At 49.1% G+C, this 22,027-nt stretch overlaps 8 protein-coding genes across 8 annotated transcripts; 4 read left to right on the top strand and 4 right to left on the bottom strand.

The window, feature by feature from the left end:
* Positions 1–4,159: 4,159 nt before the first annotated feature.
* On the top strand, positions 4,160–4,825 carry C7974DRAFT_291232 (uncharacterized protein; the record flags this gene model as incomplete). Its single annotated transcript, XM_046137650.1, has 2 exons — positions 4,160–4,353; positions 4,414–4,825. Coding segments are annotated over 2 exons (606 nt in total), but the record flags the coding sequence as incomplete, so codon positions are not given.
* Positions 4,826–5,746: 921 nt separating this feature from the next.
* C7974DRAFT_398339 (uncharacterized protein) lies at positions 5,747–6,939 on the top strand. The gene is made up of 2 exons (XM_046142300.1): positions 5,747–6,043; positions 6,094–6,939. Exons 1-2 carry the CDS (start codon positions 5,777–5,779, stop codon positions 6,793–6,795), a joined length of 969 nt encoding a protein of 322 aa, XP_045995843.1. The 5' UTR covers positions 5,747–5,776; the 3' UTR covers positions 6,796–6,939.
* A 259-nt stretch (positions 6,940–7,198) lies between these two features.
* On the bottom strand, positions 7,199–8,414 carry C7974DRAFT_473736 (uncharacterized protein; the record flags this gene model as incomplete). Its single annotated transcript, XM_046146573.1, has 2 exons — positions 7,199–8,175; positions 8,283–8,414. The coding sequence occupies 2 exons, from the start codon at positions 8,412–8,414 to the stop codon at positions 7,342–7,344; spliced, it is 966 nt and encodes a 321-aa protein (XP_045995842.1). The 3' UTR covers positions 7,199–7,341.
* A 388-nt stretch (positions 8,415–8,802) lies between these two features.
* C7974DRAFT_363014 (chaperonin 10-like protein) lies at positions 8,803–10,208 on the top strand. The gene is made up of 2 exons (XM_046139749.1): positions 8,803–9,258; positions 9,311–10,208. Exons 1-2 carry the CDS (start codon positions 9,060–9,062, stop codon positions 10,156–10,158), a joined length of 1,047 nt encoding a protein of 348 aa, XP_045995841.1. The 5' UTR covers positions 8,803–9,059; the 3' UTR covers positions 10,159–10,208.
* Positions 10,209–10,459: 251 nt separating this feature from the next.
* On the bottom strand, positions 10,460–11,080 carry C7974DRAFT_378009 (uncharacterized protein; the record flags this gene model as incomplete). Its single annotated transcript, XM_046140389.1, has 2 exons — positions 10,460–10,925; positions 10,956–11,080. 2 exons carry the CDS (start codon positions 11,078–11,080, stop codon positions 10,460–10,462), a joined length of 591 nt encoding a protein of 196 aa, XP_045995840.1.
* An 877-nt stretch (positions 11,081–11,957) lies between these two features.
* On the top strand, positions 11,958–13,186 carry C7974DRAFT_457683 (glycosyl hydrolase family 10 protein; the record flags this gene model as incomplete). The annotated part of the gene is made up of 1 exon (XM_046146060.1): positions 11,958–13,186. The coding sequence occupies one exon, from the start codon at positions 11,958–11,960 to the stop codon at positions 13,056–13,058; it is 1,101 nt and encodes a 366-aa protein (XP_045995839.1). The 3' UTR covers positions 13,059–13,186.
* On the bottom strand, positions 13,187–15,625 carry C7974DRAFT_222477 (uncharacterized protein). Its single transcript, XM_046137195.1, has 2 exons — positions 15,557–15,625; positions 13,187–15,505 (listed from the first exon to the last, which is right to left on the bottom strand). The coding sequence occupies exons 1-2, from the start codon at positions 15,592–15,594 to the stop codon at positions 13,315–13,317; spliced, it is 2,229 nt and encodes a 742-aa protein (XP_045995838.1). The 5' UTR covers positions 15,595–15,625; the 3' UTR covers positions 13,187–13,314.
* A 1,677-nt stretch (positions 15,626–17,302) lies between these two features.
* Positions 17,303–19,596, bottom strand: C7974DRAFT_464714 (major facilitator superfamily transporter). Its single transcript, XM_046146276.1, has 3 exons — positions 19,022–19,596; positions 18,568–18,974; positions 17,303–18,517 (listed from the first exon to the last, which is right to left on the bottom strand). Exons 1-3 carry the CDS (start codon positions 19,166–19,168, stop codon positions 17,461–17,463), a joined length of 1,611 nt encoding a protein of 536 aa, XP_045995837.1. The 5' UTR covers positions 19,169–19,596; the 3' UTR covers positions 17,303–17,460.
* Between the last annotated feature and the right edge of the window lie 2,431 nt (positions 19,597–22,027).

Here is a 22,027-nt window from a genome sequence, read left to right as displayed (position 1 = left end):
GATATGGGATCGCAGTGGCCTGCCGCTCTGCACGGAGACGCGTTGCACTTGCAAAGCACGAATCTTGATCCGCTGTGTGACGCGGCGAGACAGGGCAGAGATCATTCGACATTCAGCGCGTCGAAATTTTGGCGTTCAACCTACTGCCCTTGATCCCCAGGACTGATCCGAAGTTCAGAAAATGCGGACCTACCCATACAACATCCCCTCATGACTACCGCCCACTACCCTTATCACCCGCACGTCACCGTCCCAAGTCGAGCGCTGGGCAGCCTCGACATGAGATGCAGCCTACATGCATAGACCTACACGCCCGCCCGCCGTTTGGATATGCGGTGGGTGTGGCGGTTGCGCGTCGTGAGATTGGGAGAGAAAGGCGGGCTTATCAACACGGCGAGGGTAGCCTCGCCGTCTGCTGACTTAGGAGACTGGTTGTACAAATAAAGGCAGGCGGATGTTCATCGCCCCTGCTGATAGCATGGAACGGAGTAGTGCACCTCGTTCGTTAGCGTGCCGCTGTTCAAGACTCTGAAGGGATCAAGAGGCTATGTACTGACTAAATGGTGAAGCTCTCTGCGCAGCTCAGATCCCAAAAGTTTCGTTCTTATCTCAAACGTTACCTGGGTAACAACTCGCACTGCACCTTCGCTGCGATATATGCTGAACCACAATCACACCTTCACACCGCTTTTCGCTTACGATAGACTTCTCCATAGCTCGGATGACAGTCAACCTATCTTGACTTCTTTACTGATAGAGACGAGATAGGCGAGCGCTCTTCGGTGACCCTGAAGAAAGTCAAGGTATGTATAGTTTGTTCTTAGTTCAGCAAACGCGAGAAATACCGGTCTTCCTGCAGTAGTCGTACTCGAACGGTAATGTAACAACTTTCGTGTTCGGATTTTCTGACAAGACTAGCCCGCTCGCCAACATTAAAATTGCTGGATAGTCTGGAGGTAGTGATTACAATGGCTGCAGCGCTGTCCGTGTTTCGTAAGTAGGGAGGTAATCAACTCCAAGGATATTGAGATTATGAGCGATAACGAAGATATCTATTTATGTGGCTGGGCTGCAAATCGTGACGGACTTGTTCGAAGTGAACCGTTCCATCAGACTTGGATGAGCTGGTCGTTCCATTCGAGGCCTGCGAAAGTTGCTCGAACTGTGACTGCAGATGCCTTTTCTTACGAAGCCACGAGTCGCCCATAAGTTTCTGTGACACCAGCGATCTTGTGATACTACTAATGCTGGATATAGGTGAATATAAATCAATCTCAAGGGCAATTTTTAGTGAATACAAAGTTAGCGTATATCTTAAGAATATCAATCCGAGTGAACTGCTCAACTTCTGCTACGTACGTATCAAAGTAAGTTCGGGTAGTCTATTGACACAATTGTCCATTATCCTTGTCCGACCTTCCTTGGCCCGGCGACGAAGGTCCTTCACATCAACTCCAACACGCTGGCTATCGCGCTTCCTGATCTATCCGTCGAATATTGCAGTGTCCACGTCAGCAACAGACGATAGAAGTACAGTACTGGTAAGAGAATGCGCAGAGACAGTCAAAAACCGCTGGTTCGAAATAACGAAGATGTCCGCTCGCATTCTAGGAGCTAAGAGATTAAAGACCTGCCGCTCGCGCTCCATAACGCGAGGCCTAGATGAGGGGGTCTTCTGCGCTAGAGCCATACTATTCGCGACTTGTGTTGTCCGTGCGCCGCATCGTGATCCACACGACGTCGTGTTTGTGAGGCTGACTTCATCTATGAAGACGGACCTGGCGCGATAGTAGGAGATGTGTCGATGCTAAGCGAAGATTCCATGCCATGCTGAATGCATTTCCGAACTAATAGAAAACACATGCCACTAGAGTACAGAATCGTGTATAGAATACCTCAACGCAGTAGTAATAACACCATGTTGCGGTGTTGTTCATACAGAAGAAATGTTGCTTTCAATCGAAAGGAACACACAATAAGGAATCCCATGTGAGCTGTAGGGTCTTTTTTAGATAGAAAGCAATACAGAGTAAGGTCCAAAATACTGAAGGGAGTTCCTTTTTGTTTAGAAAATACTGGATGTGTGCGTGTGCCTATCTACATGTCAGATTCTATTGGAGTTAGGATTTTCCCTCTAGAATGAGCAACTAGCTTTAATTGTTAGGCTAGTGCGGTAAAATAAATCTAGAGATATTCAGGCAAGAGCAAGCCATGGCCAGCTCCGACCACGATGTTGCTGGTGAAGATGGAGGCTGGCATAGCGGATGAGTGCGAATAGCGCAAGAGCTAGTCATCCCGAGAAAACTTGAGTTCCTCTGCTGTCTTACATATCCTAAGCATTGGTTCCGCAATGCCTCGCGCAAAATTCAACATGGACGAGCTGATCATTTCCGGTTTACTGTCGGCACGTGATGACACATCGATATTCTTGAGGCGAAGCAGCAAAAGTGGTTGTACGGAAAACGGCCGATTTAGGAAAGAGGCCCAGGGATCATCTGCATGAGCAAGCGAGTCTAGCGCACTACAAATCGGCCCTTTTCGGCCTTTCCATTGATGCCAGGAACGCGATGTTTCTTCGACTTCGTCATCTTATCCACTTACAAGCGAGTGTTGTTTGACGCAAATAACTTAATCTGCTTCGATTAGTCCTCGGAAACCTCAAATTGTTACGGTCTATGTGATGCATTTACTTCTTCACTCTGGAGGACATGTAAAGCTTGGATCGAGACTTTATCCTTAGCGTATATGAGTCTTTGAATATCAAAGAGCGAAATCTTTCACTGGGGCACGGCAGCTAGACTTGTGCGATGTATCATCATACCGGTCTAGCTGCGTGTGCCCGCAAGACTAGTCATGCAGGGTCTGTCCACGTGCCTGTCAGTATGCCTGGGTCAATAACAGTAGACGCTTTCCAAACGAATTTCCCCATAGGCCGTGTGAAGTCGGCTCTGTTGATGGACTAGATCCTCAACTTACAAATCCGAATTTGAGGCTGGTAGAGTGGCCGGGATTGGTTTCTTGAGAAACATATTATTGTAGCTCCCCTGCAGCGTCGTTGATTTCCAGGGTCCGAGGAGCGTAGATGTTCAGGGTCCAGGGACATGATCAGATCTGCCTCGTAAAAGCCGGCCCTTCTCAATAACCATCGGTGTAGTTTTGGCGATGAGACGGGACGTTAGATGCATACGATAGGCGCTTTCTCATCTCCGAGATCCAACCGCACTGCCCACAAGAACGTTGCGTGCAATTGGCATGGATAAGCAGCGTTTACTCAGGTAAACATCTAAAGGGGGTTACACGTTAGGCTGATATATTGTGCCGGCGCGGCATGCAGCCAGCAAGTCAGAAGCTCTAGGAGATTAGTTCAGTTGTTCTGTATTGGCTAAACCTTCGATGGGTACATGTGAACCATCGGCCAGATGACTCAACTCCTGTAGATGGTGAGTTATCAAGGTCGGAGATGCGCTGGCCAAGCTCTGGTGGTTGTGGGTGCGTCAGGGATACGGATGCAAAACAATGCATTCTCCCTAGTGCTGAACTCTAGGCACCGCCCTCCTGTGTCTACAATCAATCTTATGTGGCCTTGAGCATCTAGCAGTGTCCTAATTATCAGCTGAATTCTTTAAATCTCGTAGCAGTCATATTTTGGACGTCATCAAGAATGAGACTGACCATTCCTGTCTTCCCACTCAACATTGCACTCATGATAAACACTCCACCATCTACCTTTAGTGCCGAGCCCCTGTCAAAGTCGCCGATCTCTTTGCCAAGGGCTTAAATGCTTCCGAACTTCCTTTTCTTGAATTTTACCGGCATTATTGAAATAGCCCCAGGTACTGTGATCTTCTGCTCCTTATAAACATGCAGACAGCTATCATGCAATGACTATGACCGAACGTCTATCGAAGGACAATGGAATACATACTTTTTAATGCGCCATTTATATGGTCTGATCGGCAACGCACAGACATTATGCCAGATGTCATAGGAAGTGACGGGTCTAGAAGAACCATGACAAACAATGCTGTAAATTCTCTCAAAAGAATTCTAGGTGTATTCTCGAACTAGATCACTAACCAATACCTAGTCTACGTGGCCAGAAGCACAAGAACCTCACAGAACCGCCGAATTCACTAGTCTCTGCTGGACACTGGAAGGCCACGACGTTCCGAACACCCAGAAGACTTCACTAGACGACAAGATAGCACGTACGTCCACTGCGGTGGGTCATACAGACTCTGGAGGTGGAGGCTGCCAGGATTACCCGGCCATAGAGACAACTAGGGACTGTAGGACCGATGAGAGTACCCCCATATCATTTGAAGACAGACGGAAATCTCAAAATCGAGCAGCGTATGTACACCGCCTGAGCTTCCCGATATCTGCTCAATGGAATTGCTGACCTCAAATAAGGCAGCGTGCATTCGTCGAACGCAGAAAACAGCATATACGTCACCTTGAAGCCAAAGTTTCAGCATTAGAGTGCAAACGAAATGCTCTTCAGGCTGAAAATGAACAGCTGAAATACAATTTAGGACGGATCTGCGCTGACAATGAGGCCTTACGCACTGCATCCATGCAATCTGACATCCCCTCGCAGCAAGAGACAATCGTCAGACCTGCCGCAAATGCTGCTCCACTGGGGCGTGGAAGCAGAGGTTTTCACTATAACATGCAACATCTATCCGCCATCACGGATGTGAAGTTCACCGATCGGAAACGAGCTACCTGTATCCGGGCAGGGGTCAGTAGCATCCAGGCCACTGCCGCCTGGTTCCTTCTTCAATCGCATCCGCTTGTACAGCAAGGAATCATTGACATTTCTTATGACGCAGATTTGATTCTGGGTTTGCGAATACAAGATGCGGCACTTTAGACTTGAATCTTGGTGATGGTAGATGACAAAGCGTGGCGTCTGATGCGTTACCACAATGAACCATAGGGGGAATACATTTCGCCACAGAAGATATTGTATTACCACTGTCCCAACCGAATATTCTCCTTTGATCCATAATACGAGTGTCCATTGTTGCGGCAGGTTCTTCGAGATCCGCCTAGTCCTGAACGAGGCAGATGGACCTTGCAGGCACTTCATGGTATTCAATGTGCGAGACGTCGCGGAGATGTGTGTATCTATGAAGGAATTAAGAAGCCAAGAGCGTATTCAGGTGATCAATATATTAGACCACTGATCTGCTATAAGATCAGATGGGACGAATCTATATAGGCAGCGTATAGAGATACATTCCCCTAGCTTCAGGAGCGGCTGAGTTATGTGTTGCGTGCTGTATGACCTAGGCTGCTCTACTGAGCGCTTCTATGCTAACGGGGACGCTCCTAGGCTACTTAGAGTTAATCTGAGTGGCTCCACTCTACCTCCACGTGCTCTTCCGCGACAGTACCTAACCATGTGTCGCTAATGCGATGATATTATTAGTAGTTTCTTACAGAAGGTGTCCTCTCTTTTTGCGCAATGTCTTCTTTTCTAAAAGACTACACTGTTTTATGATAATGTTAAACATTAAATATTGCACTTATGAATGTTGATGTGGAATAAATAGCTGACTAAAATTAAGGTATAGACTAGCGTATGGCGAGAATTCGGGGAAGATTCTTCATATGATTTATCAGCAAGGTATGCAATTACATCACCGTTTACTTAGCCTAGTTTTTGTATTAGGCGCATAGCATAGATAGGTCGATATAAATGTAAGCATATACCTGCCGTATTGCAAACCCTCATCATTCTGCATTTACACCCCTGCTTCTTCGCAAAATGAACAGAAATCCAATCGCCATCTTTCCCGCTTCAGGAGGTATTGGTGGGGGCACATACCAGCACCTCTTGAATCTTGTCAATGCCAAAGACGTTATACTAGTAGCAAGAACGCCGTCTAAGATCCCCAAAAGATACGTAGACGCAGGAGCAGTCGCTCGTTACGGAGACTATGATAAGCTCGAAACGCTAGATCATGCTTTTGACGGAGCTCGCTATCTCAATCTCATTTCGTACGCAAGTATCGAACATGAGCATCGTTTCAAGGCAAGTGCAGAAATGGTGTAGAACAACTGTTGTTGCTAAACTTTTCGTAGGTTCACAAATACGCTATCGACGCGGCCATCCAGTCTGGCGTCACACACATTTTCTACTCTTCTCTCGGCTTTGCAGGCGATACTACAGACTCTTTGGCTTTCGTTATGCAAGCCCATATCGATACTGAGAGGTACCTTGCCAAGCTTGCCGATAAGCTAGCTTCCTTCACGTACACTGTTGTGCGCCAAGGCCTGTACACTGAATCATACGGACTTTACCTAGCCTTCCTCGACCTGAAGGACCCTCCTGCCGAGGTGAAGATTCCACACAATGGAAAGGGAACTGGTATTTCCTGGGTCAAGCGTGATGAGCTTGGCGAGGGAACAGCACATCTCCTTGCCGATTACGCAAAAGACCCAAAGGGCTTCCCACATGTAAATGACACGCTCCTCTTGTCTGGACCCCAGGAGCTGTCGCTGGAGCAGAGTGTTGCATCAATTGGCCGCGTTCTTGGCAGAGAAATCAAGATTCGGCAATGTTCCATCGAGGAATGGGCATCCCAAGAGGCTGTAGTGGGAGCTTCAGATTACCTGGCCGGGGACATGGCGAGACACTGGGCAACAGCGTATGATGCTCTCAGGCGCGGAGAGGGCGCTGTAGTTACCAGTCATCTGCGTACGCTCATCGGCAGAGAACCCGAAGCTTTTGTAGCAACGATCACAGCCATGGTAAATTCTCGCCAAAACAACGAGACTTCTTAGTTTAGTAGAGGACGAAAAACGTAAGAAATGTACGTTAAGGACACGTTAGCATCCTTTAGCTGAACAAGTAGCCTCCAAGGTCTGCACAAATCTACAACGATGCGTTTGTTTCGATCTAGTGAAGCTGATACGAATTGAGCTTGGGTTATTGAATCACTAGTCATACCCTACACAGGCTCTGCGAGCATGAGCTAGTAGATGAGCATCGGCTTTGTGAAGATGATTCACGTGATCCAATAAGTCCTCGCAGCATAAAAGAGCAACGTGCCTCATGGCCAGTGGCCTAGAAAATAGAAAACAGAGTATGAAATTTAGCAGGTCTAGAGCAATCCATGTCGTCGTATTGGATCGATTGAACTTTATAATCAGAGAAGATCTAGGGACCTTGAATAGTCTATGGATCCTAAAGTGACAAGTACTTGAGATTTTTTAATATTACAAATCAGCTTTGGCCAATTCGTACATTCACAACCAGGACGTGTTGAGGAACAGGATCTAGCCATTTACATGAGCTTGACGGACCCAGCCTACTAGACAAAACCAGATCTACTCGACATCTACCCGAATAAGCTTTCCACCAGAAACAGACTCCTCACTGTCAAAACTGTAACCACCGCCCGTTATGATGTACACGACGTCTTTTCCATCTTTCCTGCCAAGAGCAGCTCCTGTTGGGGTAATGAAGTCCGTTTGGTTTTGCACAACGATCTTTGACTGGCGATTGACAATGTCAACCTCCTGCAAGGCATTTATCCAATGCGAAGACATCCAGGCCTTGGTTCCATCTCTCGACAATATGAAGGACGCGGCATCTGTGAATAAGATCGTCTCGAGCGGTCCTGTTGCAAGTCCTGCTGTGATTGAGATGGGCACTCTCCTAAGACTGGATCCGATGACGTTGAAATAGAGATAGGATTCATAGGTTCGAAGAACACTGACGCCTGTAGGGAACCCGGGTTGGGGAAGCATTTCGGCCATCTGCATGACTGTAGCATATTCGCCAGTCTTGGCATTAACTCTGATGATGCTGCCCGTGATAGAGTCTGATATCAACAAGAAGGTGTTATCTGTTGGATGGAGACGAGTAATTCCATTCGCGATACGTGCTTCGGGGAGCATAGTGACTAGGGACAACTTCGGTGACGTGCCGCGAAAATCGAGTTTCCAAACTCCGTAAGTGCCTTGGATAGGGCCAGTTTCAAAGGTGTAGTTTGCTCCGTTGATGTAGAACACATCTTTCTCGAGCTCTGCAATGCCATTTGCACCGTTGGCGTTTGGGATGCTTGCAACTGTGATGATCTGGTTAGGGTTCCTAGGCCTGACTAGAAAGATCTGGTTGGTTGTCGCAGATGTTACGAGAATGTCGCCATTGTGTCGGACCTTTGCAAAATAAGTTATTTGTTTGAGTGTGAGGTCTGTGAAACCAGGATTCCATAAGACTTTGCACTATCACGGCGAACAGGGGAGTGAAAGACGTAATGACTTACAGCGCTGCTGTCGAGCCAAGTTGGATTTGGAAACTCACGAAGGGTCGTGATCGGATACTGCTGTGCCGATACTAATACACTAGAAAAGAGAAGAAGAGGCCCTAAGATATGGGAAAGACGGCTGAAACGCATTCTGTATGTCCAAGCAGTGATAAACACTAAAACTCTCCTGAAATTCATCACTCCTAAACGTTATTATAGCTGACTTTAATACCTGCCTCTTGGAGGGGCGAGGGCTGATACAAGAGCCTAGTAAAGAGCATTGGTAAGTAGAATGCTTAGTACATGATATTGCCACGATTGTAAATGGAGTGTTATGCTTACAGATACGATTTTCTAATACTAGTGCTCGGCTCCTGCTTGATCCGGTGGGTTGTAAAGCAAAGCTCCATGCTAGGGCACAGACACGGAACCGAACGGACCGAATCGTATCTACCAACGAGTGATTGCTAAGCGCTAGCTACGCAACGTCTCCGAGAAAACTTACGAGGACATGATTGAACTGCATGTCCCCAGAGCCGCTCTCTCCAGTTGTATAACACCATATCTCCGTGACGCTGACAATTCTTAACCTGTAGACAGACTCTCGGTCCGACTGAGACAGAGCGAAACGGTCACGCCTAAACAAACACTACATAAGTAGAGCGGAGGAACGTCGTGTTTTGATGGCTATCGCATTTGCAAAATTACATTCATAAGAACACCAGGGATCTCCTCCATACTTCATATATTGAATTACACCAAATACTATCAACGTACTTGCAGTCACAATTCAAGATGTCGAAGCCAACAAAAAACCTTGCCGCAGTCCTGAACACTATTGCAACTTCTCTCGTGATCGAAGAGCGTCCAATCCCGATCCCAGGTCCAGACCAAGTGGTAGTCCAGAATCGTGCGATTGCTGTCAACCCCATCGACTGGAAGCGACAAGCCTGGGGGTTTGCAATATCCAGCTACCCTACTATTCTGGGAAGCGGTAAGAAGTTCTAGTTCCTTTTTTCCAAAGCATTTCTCATCTATCATGTTAGATATCAGCGGTACTGTGGTAGCCGTGGGCTCCAAAGTCACCAACTTCAAGACAGGAGACCGTGTTCTCAGTTTCGCAAACGGGTTTTCATCCGGAAAGGACGAAGACTCCGCCTTCCAGACATACACTGCTACACCAGCGCTATCTACGACCAAACTACCTGATAACCTAGACTTCTTGCAAGCGGTCATGCTTCCCATGGGAGTTGGAACAGCTGGCATGGCTCTGTACAATGACCTTGGCCTTGCTTATCCTGACCTCAAAGCTCCCAAGAAGAATCTCGGCTCTATCCTCATCTGGGGTGGTGCGTCAAGTGTTGGTACTATGGCTATTCAGCTCGCACGTCTGTCAGGGTATAGTGTCTATGCCGTTGCGAGCGAAACACATCATGCCTACCTCAAGTCTCTTGGAGCGACAGCGGTCTTTGATTACCATTCTCCTACCGTTATTGAGACTGTCATCAATGCGGCGAGAAGTGCCGGACAGCCAATCAGCCTTGCACTTGACACTATCTCGGAGGCGGCTACTTTGAGAAGCACCGCGGAGATACTTTCCGGATCGGGATCAAAGGAGAGCATCCTAGCGCACTTGTTACCATGGGCCGAGGATGTTAGTAGACCTGATGGAGTCAAGCTATCGAATGTCTCAGCGGAGAATATCTGGACGTCCAGAACGGACGTTTCAGCGTGGCTCTTCCAGACCTTTCTTCCCTCTGCACTGGGACAAGGCTTGATTGTACCGAGCCCGAAAGCACGCATTGTGGGAGGTGGCCTTTATGGTCTCCAAGCAGCAATGGACACTCTCAAGCAGGGAGTCAGTGGCGAGAAATTGATTGTGGAGTTGGAATAAGACAGCAGCTTGATCTAGTAGGATTTGTAACAGCTTTTAGAACAACGAAGGCACCTATTCAAGTACAGTTCTACTGTCCGTAGTATGTAGGCATTGTAGAACATAGGAAATCTATAGGTGTTTAGTTTTAAGAACTAAAAACTACTAAGTCTCTAGTAAAACTACTTTGCCTTTATCAACCTAGATGGGTAAGTAACTAAAGAGACCTGTAATATAATATCTATACTTGAGTGCTCTTAGGCATTTATAAAGAACTGTAGAATCAGCTTTCAATCTATACTTATAGTACTAGGCGAATGCCCTACAGCTCTATAGTATATAATAGATGGTATATCCAGGTCTGTAACGTTGATTGATACGCTACTACAGAGGTACTCTCGTCTTTAATGTTGCTGCTGTCTGTATAGATATTAAGGCTCTTGTTTAATACACATTCTGAATCGTGGCGTTCGCGGGCCTCGTCCACGTCGCTATCGATGTAGGCGTCTGGCCCTCGACGCCATGGTGGTGTGATGAACGGGAGAATGGGCTCTTGCTTGTACGAATGAACCAAATTTAAGATTAGTATGGGCAGCGGAGACTGATGTACGACTCTACCAGAGTCAGATGCCCAGAAGTCAAATGCCCAGAAGTCCGCAACCACAATGAAAAATCCAAAAAAGGTCAGTTGCAGGAATAGACCGACCACAATGACCTTCTCGCCGACATGCAGCAAAGTAAGAGAGCCAGCTGCTTGGATGCCACCTCCTCCGGCCTGTACTAGGAAACTGATGACGGCACCCCTTACAAACACTTACTTAAGCCCCTTCTGGCGTATCAACGGGTGCTGTTCGCCATCGACTAGTGAAATGATTCGGCCAAGAACGATGTATATTGACGCAGCGAACAAGGCAGGAGCCACTAGAAGCAAGAGAGACTGCATGATGAAGGGACCGAGAGCCCAAAGGCCGTTGGTCAACAATATGCTACCAACGCAGCCTACAACCTCGAATGATCTGGTCAGAACAGCGTTTTAGACAGAAGATATACATACATATATATATACCGATCACCAAAGGAATCAAGAACCACGTTCGTCTTCTGCACAACTGAAAAATGTGCAAGATGGTAGTGAGCGCAAACACAGCAACAGAATTGATCGCTGCAATTCGTGAAGGGTGATAACAATATCTAGGGGACCTATACGTTCGGATCGTCCAGAGAAGGACGATGTTGCTCTGCCATGACGGTCGGGTTGGCAGGAAGAGAGTAGACCACGACGGGGTGCGGCTGTCCAGATAACAGTATATGGACTATCCGCTGGGCGATAGACTTCGAAGCTTCGGCGTTGCTTCGGGATTTCTACCGAAATGAAGGTCTCGAATACGTGACAACCGACGTACGAGATACGTGATACGGGGCACTACCTTGGATCGCATTTAGTATTCCATGACGTATCAACCAAACGAAATACGCTTTCCCCAACTTCACCGCTGCATAGCGCTTGGCTACTTGGATCGCGCCAATCTTACTGTCTCAGATGCATGCTTTTGCCCTGCACGCCCTCGATGAGGAAATGGTGATGCACGCGCTAGAGATGCTACTGCGATCGCATTGCAGTCTTTTCGCAGACTAACACCACTGCCCCGTCATAGGGGCGAGTAGTCGACGCTGTGTTCACAAGGTGGTAAGACGTTGATGTATGGTATTTCGCGGTCAACATATAAAGGTGTTCGCAAGAGAAGAACAAAGCACGTACAGAGATCGTCTTATAACCACAAACAACAAAAATTATCTCCAAGTTATCAAAAATAAACACCATGTCAATCCACAACCTTTTTAAGGTGCTCAGCACCGCAATGATTATGCCAGCCATAATCGTACCTGCTAAAGGAATCGACGCGCCCTCTTCACCCAACAACCTAACGATTCCGACTCCTGACAACACTACGAACCCGCTCAGGCTTGAGGCAAGCAAACAGAACGTTCTTATCGGATCGGGAGCAATCAATCCGGAATACCTCAATGAACCTAAATTTGCAGCCGTCGTTGCTGAGCAGTTCGGCAGTATCTCACCTGAGAATGAGCTCAAATGGTCATTCATCCACCCAACTAAAGACCATTACAACTGGGACACCATTGACAGCCTTGTAAACTTTGCGGGCGAGAATGACATGGTAGTAAAGGGACATGGGCTTATATCAAGTTGCTGCAACCCGGACTATCTTCTCAACATCACGGATCCGGCTGCATTCCGTGCTGCAATGAGAACTCATTTCGAGGCAATTATGCACCGCTATAATAGCACTGTCGACCGATGGGATGTTATCAGCGAGGCTCTTGAGACCAGTGGGGGCGGCTTGCAGCACAATGCCTTCTACAAAGCGCTTGGTCCTGCGTATGTTGCTGATGCCTTTCGCATAGCCCGAGCGGCGAGCCCGTCTGCCAAGCTATTTCTCAACGAAAATCAGGTTGAATCACTTGCTGGTAAACGCCAAGAACTTTACGATCTGGTTGCTAGTCTTGTTAAAGAAGGGGTCCCTATTGATGGAGTTGCCCTGCAGATGCATATAACGCTGGTATCTCCTAAACCAGGCGTTCTAACAGACATAGTGAACTCCTACAAAGCGCTAGGGCTGGAGGTTTCTATCGCCGAGATGGACGTTCATGTTTTTGACAACAACGTCCAGGCTAATATTTACGGCTCTGTTCTGTATGAGGCTTTGACTGCTGGAATAACAGATATCAGCTTCTGGGGGTTTACGGACAAGCATCTTTATACCTGGCTACCAGGCGCAAAGCCATTAATGTTCGATGAACAGTATCACCCCAAGAAGGCTTTTTTTGCCACTAACGCGGCTCTCAAGGAGTATGCTTCTTGGGCTGCTCTCAAGGAGTCCGCCATGCAGCCTACGAAGTAATTAAATAGCATCTACTATATATTTTTAGTTAGAGTATTTATAGGCCCTATCTATATTGTTGTTAATAGACGTGTCTAGCCCTTATAGCTATAGTAGTATAATAAACAGAGAGATATGCTCTTGCTTATACGAATAAACTCAAATTAATATTAGTATAGGCGCTGTTTAGCTGAGACTGATGTACGACCCTACCAGAGTCAAATGACCGGAAGTCAAGGATTTAGATGAGACATGCGAAACGAACAAGACTTACTTATCAGGTCAAGAAAGAATCCCACTGTGTCCCAGACCCAAGGTTAAAAACATCCGCCATCAATGTATCCCAATCCTCCAGAAACCCCGCCGACTGCTGGAAGTCTATGTTCACGAACGGATCCACCTCTTCATCAGGCTTTTTGCAACCCGCTAATTCCTCGAGCAGCGGCAGACACTCCCCCTCTGCGCGCTCTGCTGCCCTGATAAGGATGAGCGGCATCTCGTCTTTCGGTACGTCTCGTTTGAGCGCATCGATCTGTGCGGCCAGTAGGCTGAGGAGCATGTATCCCTTAATGCCCGTCTCACCAGCTCTGATGCATTGCAAATACCAGTCTGCAGCATCATCCACAATATGAACAAGGTCAGGACGGATATTGACCTCGCTGATGCTATCTTCCTGATGCAATGCGCGGAGCTCAACGCCGAGTAGCGATGCGGATTGAAAAGCGAAGGCGCGGAAGAAACCAGAGCCGCACCTGCAAAGCCTTGGTAGATCTCCCTCTATGTACGGGAACGATGGATTGCTGGTTACGGCACGGGTGGATGCCGCTAGCGACCATAGCTTCAGCGAAGACTCCACTACGGACTTACGTGTGTACGCATACGTTGCTCCGTGCAACGATGCAGAGAAGTAGGGCACGTGTAGCGACGAGATGTAACGGTGCAGTACAAAGTCGACGGCCTGAAGCTCGAAGTCTCTGGGTTTGGTCTGCGCAGTTGCAGAAGTAGACTGTAATTTGCGCCTGACGTCTTTGTAGGCCTGCCTGAGTTCGCCATCAAGTCTGACTGTTTCTTGGTAGGTTCCGGTCGAAAACAGATCATTGAGAAACTTCACAACGGCGAGACGAGCTGGAAATGTTTGCCTGAGCGCAATCGCAACGGAGCTCCGTGTGTAATGATCGGATGGCTTGGGCATGGGTTCCGCAGCATCCAGGTCTTCATCGTCGTAGTTGCTGGGCGGTTGCGTGTCGAATTCGTTCATTTGGATGAAGCATGGTCCGCCAGAGACAAGACTGGACTGTAGCGAAACCTCCAAAATGGTGTTCCACAAGCGCCGCCTCATCTCAGCATCCAGGGCTGACATGTTCCGCAGCTGATCTGGGTCTTTATGCAAGCCCACGTAGACGGCAGATCGTACTACTGCCCCGGCGGAGATCCAGATCATCTCACCACCTACGTCGACGAGCTCGCGAGCTATCAAGACTAGAATGTTGTTCTGTATGAAGCAGATGCCAAGCTTTGACTTGAAGGCGGGTGACATGAGCCATGATTGTGCTTCGTACACCCAACGCGTAGCTTCGGTGCGCATAGAAAATGTGGAATCGTACAGGGTTGCTCCGATGGCTAAAATCAGTTTCAGTTGCACCATGAACCCCGTATCAGGCTGCGCTCCAGGCATCCACACAGCTTCATAGTCTTTGCGAAATGAGGGGATGTGAACGATGCGATATAATGTCTCGATGGTACGAAGGTAGCCATCCACAAGCACATCGCAAATGTGTCTGAGAGGCATGTCTGTTGTAGGTGCAAGCGGCCACAAGGGCGCCCGTTGCGCTTTTATTGTTCGGGCCAATACCTTTGCTCGCTGCACGCCAAACAGCGTCTTTGACGAATTTGTTCTCATGAATGGCTCTATCATATCGATTATGTCTCGGAACAGCGTGAAACTTGAGATCCAGTGACTCTGCCCAAAGACGCGGTTCTTGTGGGCCACGCTACGGACGACTGCTTGGGCTTGCCCAAAGAGTCGACTTTCTTGGACCAAATCGAACGCGCCTCCAAGTGTGGAGGCCATTTGGTCTCTGCTGCGCCAAGGTAGGTTGAGGTCAGAACTTGATGGCACAGACGGTGCCGAGGAAGTGGGCGTGCTGGCTTGAGAGAGTCGCTCCTCTAATTCCTGTATCCTAAGCCTCATAGACTCCATGTCCATAGAGGCTTGATCGGGTGGTGCTGAGGCTACAGTAGGCTCTGGTGATAACGATGGAGTGACATCCAATGTACTGCGTCCATATACAGATACAGGCGCCACGATTTGCGCAGGTGCAGGCGCAGGTGCAATAGTGATTGGGTGACCATGCAGGGGGTACGGAGAGGTTTTGTACACACACACTGCATTTCTGGAGCGAACACAATTGCTGCAAGGCGTCTCTTTGTTGCATCTTATTTTCCGTCGTCTACATAGCGCGCAGGATCTGACCTAATGTTAGCGTTGACCTCGAAAAAGGCCATGGACCGAGACTCACATTGCTGGCCGCCTTCTTCTTCGAAGTGTGTCAGTCATGATGGCTTTACTGTGTGAGCAAGGATTAGAGTATGAGTAAAATTGAGTCGACATTGGGCAGGGCGCGATTATGAGCATGCTGGCTCGCCGTCGGGTCATCTTATTCCCGAGAGTTTGCTCGTTTTGATTGGCCTCTAGTCCGATGTTGTTCGGACAGTATCGGAGGAGGAGCCAATCAAGAGCCATTCTGGAATGTTATCTCCGAGCATTGGACGCCTGGAGGGGCTGCATTTTGAGATAACGGCGACGTGTTGATGCAAGAGACGTATTGACACTAGCGCTACGACATTGGAGACCTCACTTCTCCGCGAAGCTCCCGCCAGTTTATAGGCTCATGAGCGCGTCGAATATAGAGAGCAGAAGGAGAGCAAGGATTGGTGGTGTTTCACACAGTCAATCGCGTACAGGCTGCGGTCATGAAAACCCTTGACTTCATTCATGTCGAAGTGCCGTCGCCGTGGGATTGTCAGACCAAGTAGACCGCGTGGCGGTCGACATCGGCAATGTGCTGAAGAGCTACATTGCCCGAGAAGCCGTCTTTAAAACATGGAGCCCAAGTTGCAACCATAATTTAGGTAGGCACAGACAGAGATCAACGAATTTCTCAAGTGTCGTCCATCGTCGCTGATGAAGTTCTGACGTAATCTCCACTGCTGGTTCCCAAGAAGGCTGAAGCTATCGTCGCAGCATCGCGCATTAAGATCAATAGGATTGTATTCAGTCCGAAGTCACTTGCATCTATCAATTTGTTCATTTGCTCGAGCTGTCTCGACTTCTTGTCGGATATCTGGCTAAAGTGATGACCTGGTCACTCCCGTATATATCAATCCAATATGGTGCACAATCCCTGGATCAACCCGCCTTGCCTGTCCATGAAGAAGACAGCTTTTCACGACCGCACTGCTTGCTGTGTTTCCCGTCGGACGTCTTGCTACCTAAGGATCTTGTCGACCCTTTGAAAATTGACCACTACCGAAGAAAACTTCGTGGTGTTCGGTGGTGGTATGGCCAGCCTCGTTGTAGTAGCGCGACTATCAGAACGTCCGAATATCACTGGGGCGATGATCGCAACTACCCTGATGCCATAGTACCTTTCCCGACTACAGAGCTGCAGAACACTGGCGCAGACCAGAACAACACAACGGCATCGCAGCTGAGTCATAACAATAGATTCATCAATCTCGAAAAAGGTCACGTCCGTGACCACAGCAGTATGGTCAATCATATGTTATAAAATCTTGCTTTGAATGATGTGTACGATCGCTGGGCGAACATCACTGGCGACGCGGGATGGTGTCGATCCTCACTCGAGCCATGATATCACCGGAAATCTCGGCCCGTTGCACCTCCTGATGGATAAAACTACTCTTCTGAGGTCATTGCGTCCGCATAACGTTACGGCCCTGTCCAGGTCAGCGTACCTGGAGATCCGCATCCAGTGGATCGTATATTCATCGGCGCTCGCAAAGAGTTTAAGGCCAGGCTTCATTACAATCAATACTTGGATGCGGAAGGCTTTGTAGGCCTCTCATGATGGTAAGGCGCCATTGGACATGAAGAGAGGAGCAGTGAAGTTACAGCCAACCTACGCCTCTCTCTCGATACCTGTTAGAAATTCACTACCGGTCATCAGGCCAATCTGGCTATACTTCTTAACACGGTGCATATCGTGGCAGAGAAGGTGGCGGACGTCGTTCGAAGGACATACGGCTTTGATACTTGAGCATAGCAGAGATGGGACCGCCAGTAAGATCTCCGATAGAATCAATGATCTGAATAAGGAAATAGTATCTTGAGTTCCCAATAAGGAAATGCCATATTTCTTAAAAGGTAGCTCGAAGCTCAGGGCCAATCCCCTCGGTACGCTCAAACCTTCGTTGTGCCAGCCACCTTGTCCTTCTTGTCGTCCTTGATGCTCTTCCATTCCATCAGCGCAACACCAAGGATAGTGGCCGCACTTAGCGCCGCCCCGATCAGAAAACACCTCGTGATGCCAAAGCTATACGCATCAACGACCACATCAACCTCATCGGCCGGCACAATCGTGCGAATCGCAGTCGCGCCCGAGCTAACAATCTGCATTGGATCAAGGCCCGCAACACCAGAGAGGCGGTTCACCAACTTGGTCGCAAAGACGTTCTGGCAAACAGAGAGGAAGACAGCACCGCCGAGCTGCTGCATCAGGAAACCCAGCGCTAGGCCAAGGCTCACATCCTTTCTGGGCAACGCCTTCTGCATCGCAAGACTCGCTTGCTGGCCGCCACACCCCAGGCCCATACCGAACAACACCTGGTATCCGATCCAGTAGCTGTGGTCCGAGAACCTCGTCATCGTGCTCAGCAACCCCGCGCCAATGGAACTGAGAACCGTGCAGACGATGATGGCGGGGATGTAGTACCCAATGCGCTGAGTGATCTTCGCGGATATGACGCTCGCGACCACCATCGCAATGACCATCGGGATCGTGTTGATGCCCGCGTGCATTGCGCTCAGGCTCTTAGCGATCTGGAACCAGATCGCAAGGTAGTATGCAATGGCCATGACGGAGCCGTAGTTCAGGAATGTGAAGATCATGCTGCCTGCTACGTTCCTGTTGAGGACGACGTGGGGAGGCGCCATGGCGGTTTCGGGTGTCAAGGTTTCGACGACGCCAAAGATGATGAGCAGGATGAAAAATGTGACGAGCAGGCCAATCACGGTAGGTGAGGACCAAGAGTATGTTGTGCCGCCCCATTGCAGCGCGAGGACCAGACAGATAATGCTGGGGACGAGGAAGAAGATGCCGATAGGGTCAAGACGTTGGATCTGTTGCATGACGGACAGGTTCTCGCGGCTCGGGGAGTCCATATGGAAGAAGAAGAACAGGATAGCCATCGTGACGGCCCCGACAGGCAGGTTGATGTAGAAGCACCAACGCCATGAACTGGTGTTGTCAGATGAATATCGGTAGAGTCTGATTGCAGCACAACTTACACATGATCCACGAATGCGCCACCTACGATGGGACCCAGCACCGCGCAAACACCGAACGACATGCCGAAGACAGCTGTGTACATCGGTCGCTTACTCAACGGCACAAGGCCCACGATGACCATCATGCCGCCCTGGAAGATCCCCGCCGATCCGATGCCCGCGACTGCTCTTCCTATGACGAATGCCACAGACGAGGGAGCAGCGCCGCACACAACACTCCCGATCTCGAAGATTGTAATAGCTGCAAGGAAGACCCATTTTGTGGAGTAAAGCTGATAAATGCGGCCGAAGATCGGATTGCAACATGCGCCGGTTAGCAAGTAGGCTGATCCGTACCAGCCAATGTCGCTGATTGATTCGAAAGTGTTGGTGAGTGCGGGGACGGCGATGGCGACAATTGTGCGGTCCTGAACCTGTTAGCTGTTGGTGACTCTTAGGTTTATCGATGACGTACCAGGGCGACGAGGAAGATAGACATGTACATGCCGATCATGACTGTGAGGAACTTGAGTGACCTAGGGTTGAACTCGACATCACCATCGTAGTCAATCTGGCCGTCCGTTTTGCCGGGCTTCTCGTCAACAGAGTTAGTAGTAGACATTGTGAAAGCGCTGTATACTCAAAGTTTCGCTGTACTCTTGAAACTCCTGTGCTTGCTTAGATTCATCTCGTCTTCCAAGACTTCGTCCTTATACTTCATCCTCTCGGCTCCGACGTGGCTGCCTCTATGACAAAAGTCGGGGATATCGCAGGTGCGTGAGCGCTGATTGGTCGTGCGGCCGAACGCAGCTAGTTTGAGTCCGAATGACGCTAGTGGGCTGTCACAATCCCCGAGAACGCGGTCTGAGATGCGGGCAACCTGAAGTGACGCGATCTCGTCGTGGGAGCGTCCAATGGGTGGGCCGTTGATGCTCTGTTCGTCGTTATGATATCTGCTTGAGTGTCTCCGGCTTCTTGCGTCGGTATCTCCTTTTTGGCGTCACTGTTGGATGCCTAATGTGAGGATCTGTGGGTCTCATGAATATGTTTATGTATAAGTCTGAAGACTATCTCTAGGCTACGTGGAGTTCCAAGTAACCCGTCCATCCAGCACGTGACACCTAAGCGCGTCAACACTGCAGACCGGCAGTAACCAGCCTCCTGCCGAGCAAAGCAACTTTCGCCCAGGATCAGGCCCACAAGCTTTGTTTTAGCGATCGCACATGTTACGTTCACAGTATTGTGCGTCGCGGATTTCCGCATCATCAACATGGGGCGACAAAAGATGCATATCAGCGACTTTGTTCAGACCTGATAATGGACTGATGAGCCGTATCCTTCAGTCCACATGCTTGCTTTGCCGGGCTTGAAAACTTACTAGGTCGGCCGGTCAAATCGCAACCCTTGCCGGCAAGAGGTGATTAGAACTAGGCTTCTTCTGCGACGTTTCTCGTCCGTTTCTCTCATGCCTTTGGTGTTCCTGTCAGTTTCCTAAAGACATATGGATCCCGGCTTTGTGAAATGCATTCAAACACATTCTACTTCCCAATTTCGCTCGAGGCCTTGCTCCCCGCCGCCACTTGTCCTCGATTTCAGATTGCAGGTCTCAGGCTCGGCACGTGCGGAAGCCGCGGGCTCCTCAGAATTTGGCCGAGACGGCTCAATACTGTGGCCGTGTACGTCGCTATATCTAAGCATTCTTAATATATTAATAATAGGTTATTATTAAGGTATTAGTATAGAGAAAGTACTTTAGTAGAGGCTTAGTAAAAGTAATTTACTTAACGTACCTCACGGGCTAATGGATCACACGGGTCAATGGATCACTTTTGCCAAGACCACACCAAAACACCATCACCATCTAAATGCCCCCCCACCAACCTCAATTAGACGCGTCAAAAGAACGTCAGATACAGCTTGCGCTTCAGGCTATCAAACAAGCCGCGAAAATCTCACAGCGACGCGCTGCAGCTATCTACAACGTGCCCCAAAGTACCCTAAGCCGGCGATGCGCTGGACAGTCCTCACGAGCTGATTCTATGGCCAATCGACGGAATCTGAACAAGTATGAGGAGGAGGCGATTGTTGATTACGTTCTTAACCTCATTGACCGAGGAAGTCCTCCCCGCCTCTCAGATGTGGCTGCAATGGCCAATTTGCTGCGAGAAGAGCGTGGAATGCCCCATGTTGGGCAGAACTGGCCCAAAACGTTCGTCAACCGTCAACCAAGGCTCAGAGTGAGGTTTAGTCGCAAGTATGACTATAAGAGAGCCCTCTGTGAGGATTCAGAGGTTATACAGGCCTGGTTCGACCTAGTAGCCAATACCAAAGCCAAGTATGGTATACTAGACGACGACACGTACAACTTTGACGAGACTGGCTTCATGATGGGCCAGATAACCCCTGGAGCAGTTGTCACAGATGCAGAGAAGCCAGGACGAGCTAAGCAAGTCCAGCCGGGCAACCGAGAGTGGGCAACAGTCATCCAGGGCATCAATGCCACAGGGTGGGCTATTCCAGCCTTCATCATCTTCAAGGCACGCAACCACCTGTCAAGCTGGACTAAGGATCAAACTCTGCCGCCAGACTGGGTTATTGGAGTCTCTGAAAACGGCTGGACTACAAATCAGCTTAGTTCCAACTGGCTAAGGCACTTTGATGCGCATACAAAGAAGCGCACTGTAGGGACCTACCGTCTGCTTATAGTAGACGGCCACGAGAGCCACCTATCACTGGATTTCCACCAATACTGCAAGGCCAACCAGATTATATCTCTATGTATGCCTGCTCACTCATCGCACCTCCTCCAGCCTCTTGATGTGGGTTGTTTTGGCCCTTTGAAGCAGGCGTACGGGCGCCAAGCCGAAGGGCTTATGCGCAACCGGATTAACCACATTACAAAGCATGAGTTCCTGCCATGCTTCAAAGAGGCCTACAATAAAGCTATTACCTCTAGCAACATCCAAGGAGGATTCCGAGGGGCTGGACTGGTCCCTTTTGACCCACAACGGGTCATTTCAACCCTTAATGTGAAGCTGCGGACTCCATCACCCCAACTACCCACCAACAACGAGCTGTGGCAATCCCAAACCCCCAAAAACCTAATTGAATTTGAGTCGCAATCGACTCTAATTCGAGACAAGTATAAGAGGCAGCAGGGCAGCTCACCAAATTCTGTTTATAGCGCGCTTGAGCACTATGCAAAGGGGGGAGCAAAGGTAGCGCACGAGCTGGCTTTGCTTAAGAAAGAGCGCACTGAGCTTCAGGCAGCTCTAGCAGCTGCAACAGAACGCAAATCACATAAAAGAAGGCGGATTCAGCAGGAAGGGACCCTTACAATTGAGGAATCCCAGCGTGTAGCTACCCTAAAGGAGTTCGGCGCTCGTGGTGATGGTAAGAAGCCAAAGAAGAGGGTGCGCGCTGAAGGAGGCGAACCATCCCAACGACGGTGTAGAACGTGCGGAGAGACAGGGCACAACGC

The sequence above is a fragment of the Boeremia exigua genome (genome assembly GCF_020726555.1).
Source record: "Boeremia exigua strain MPI-SDFR-AT-0100 chromosome Unknown C7974scaffold_8, whole genome shotgun sequence".
NCBI lineage: Eukaryota > Fungi > Ascomycota > Dothideomycetes > Pleosporales > Didymellaceae > Boeremia > Boeremia exigua.
Note: the sequence above shows the minus strand (reverse complement) of the source record. Positions and strands in the feature narration are given on the sequence as shown.

Bases quoted from the DNA above. Each gene is read 5' to 3' on its own strand.
- C7974DRAFT_398339 (XM_046142300.1), top strand. From the start codon at position 5,777: ATGAACAGAAATCCAATCGCCATCTTTCCCGCTTCAGGAGGTATTGGT. The intron at 6,044-6,093 runs GCAAGTGCAGAA...AACTTTTCGTAG, and splicing joins AACATGAGCATCGTTTCAAG to GTTCACAAATACGCTATCGA.
- C7974DRAFT_363014 (XM_046139749.1), top strand. From the start codon at position 9,060: ATGTCGAAGCCAACAAAAAACCTTGCCGCAGTCCTGAACACTATTGCA. The intron at 9,259-9,310 runs GTAAGAAGTTCT...CTATCATGTTAG, and splicing joins CCCTACTATTCTGGGAAGCG to ATATCAGCGGTACTGTGGTA.
- C7974DRAFT_222477 (XM_046137195.1), bottom strand. From the start codon at position 15,594: ATGACTGACACACTTCGAAGAAGAAGGCGGCCAGCAAT. The intron at 15,506-15,556 runs GTGAGTCTCGGT...ACATTAGGTCAG, and splicing joins AGAAGAAGGCGGCCAGCAAT to ATCCTGCGCGCTATGTAGAC.
- C7974DRAFT_464714 (XM_046146276.1), bottom strand. From the start codon at position 19,168: ATGTCTACTACTAACTCTGTTGACGAGAAGCCCGGCAAAACGGACGGC. The intron at 18,975-19,021 runs GTACGTCATCGA...TAACAGGTTCAG, and splicing joins CTATCTTCCTCGTCGCCCTG to GACCGCACAATTGTCGCCAT. The intron at 18,518-18,567 runs GTAAGTTGTGCT...TGACAACACCAG, and splicing joins GGCGCATTCGTGGATCATGT to TTCATGGCGTTGGTGCTTCT.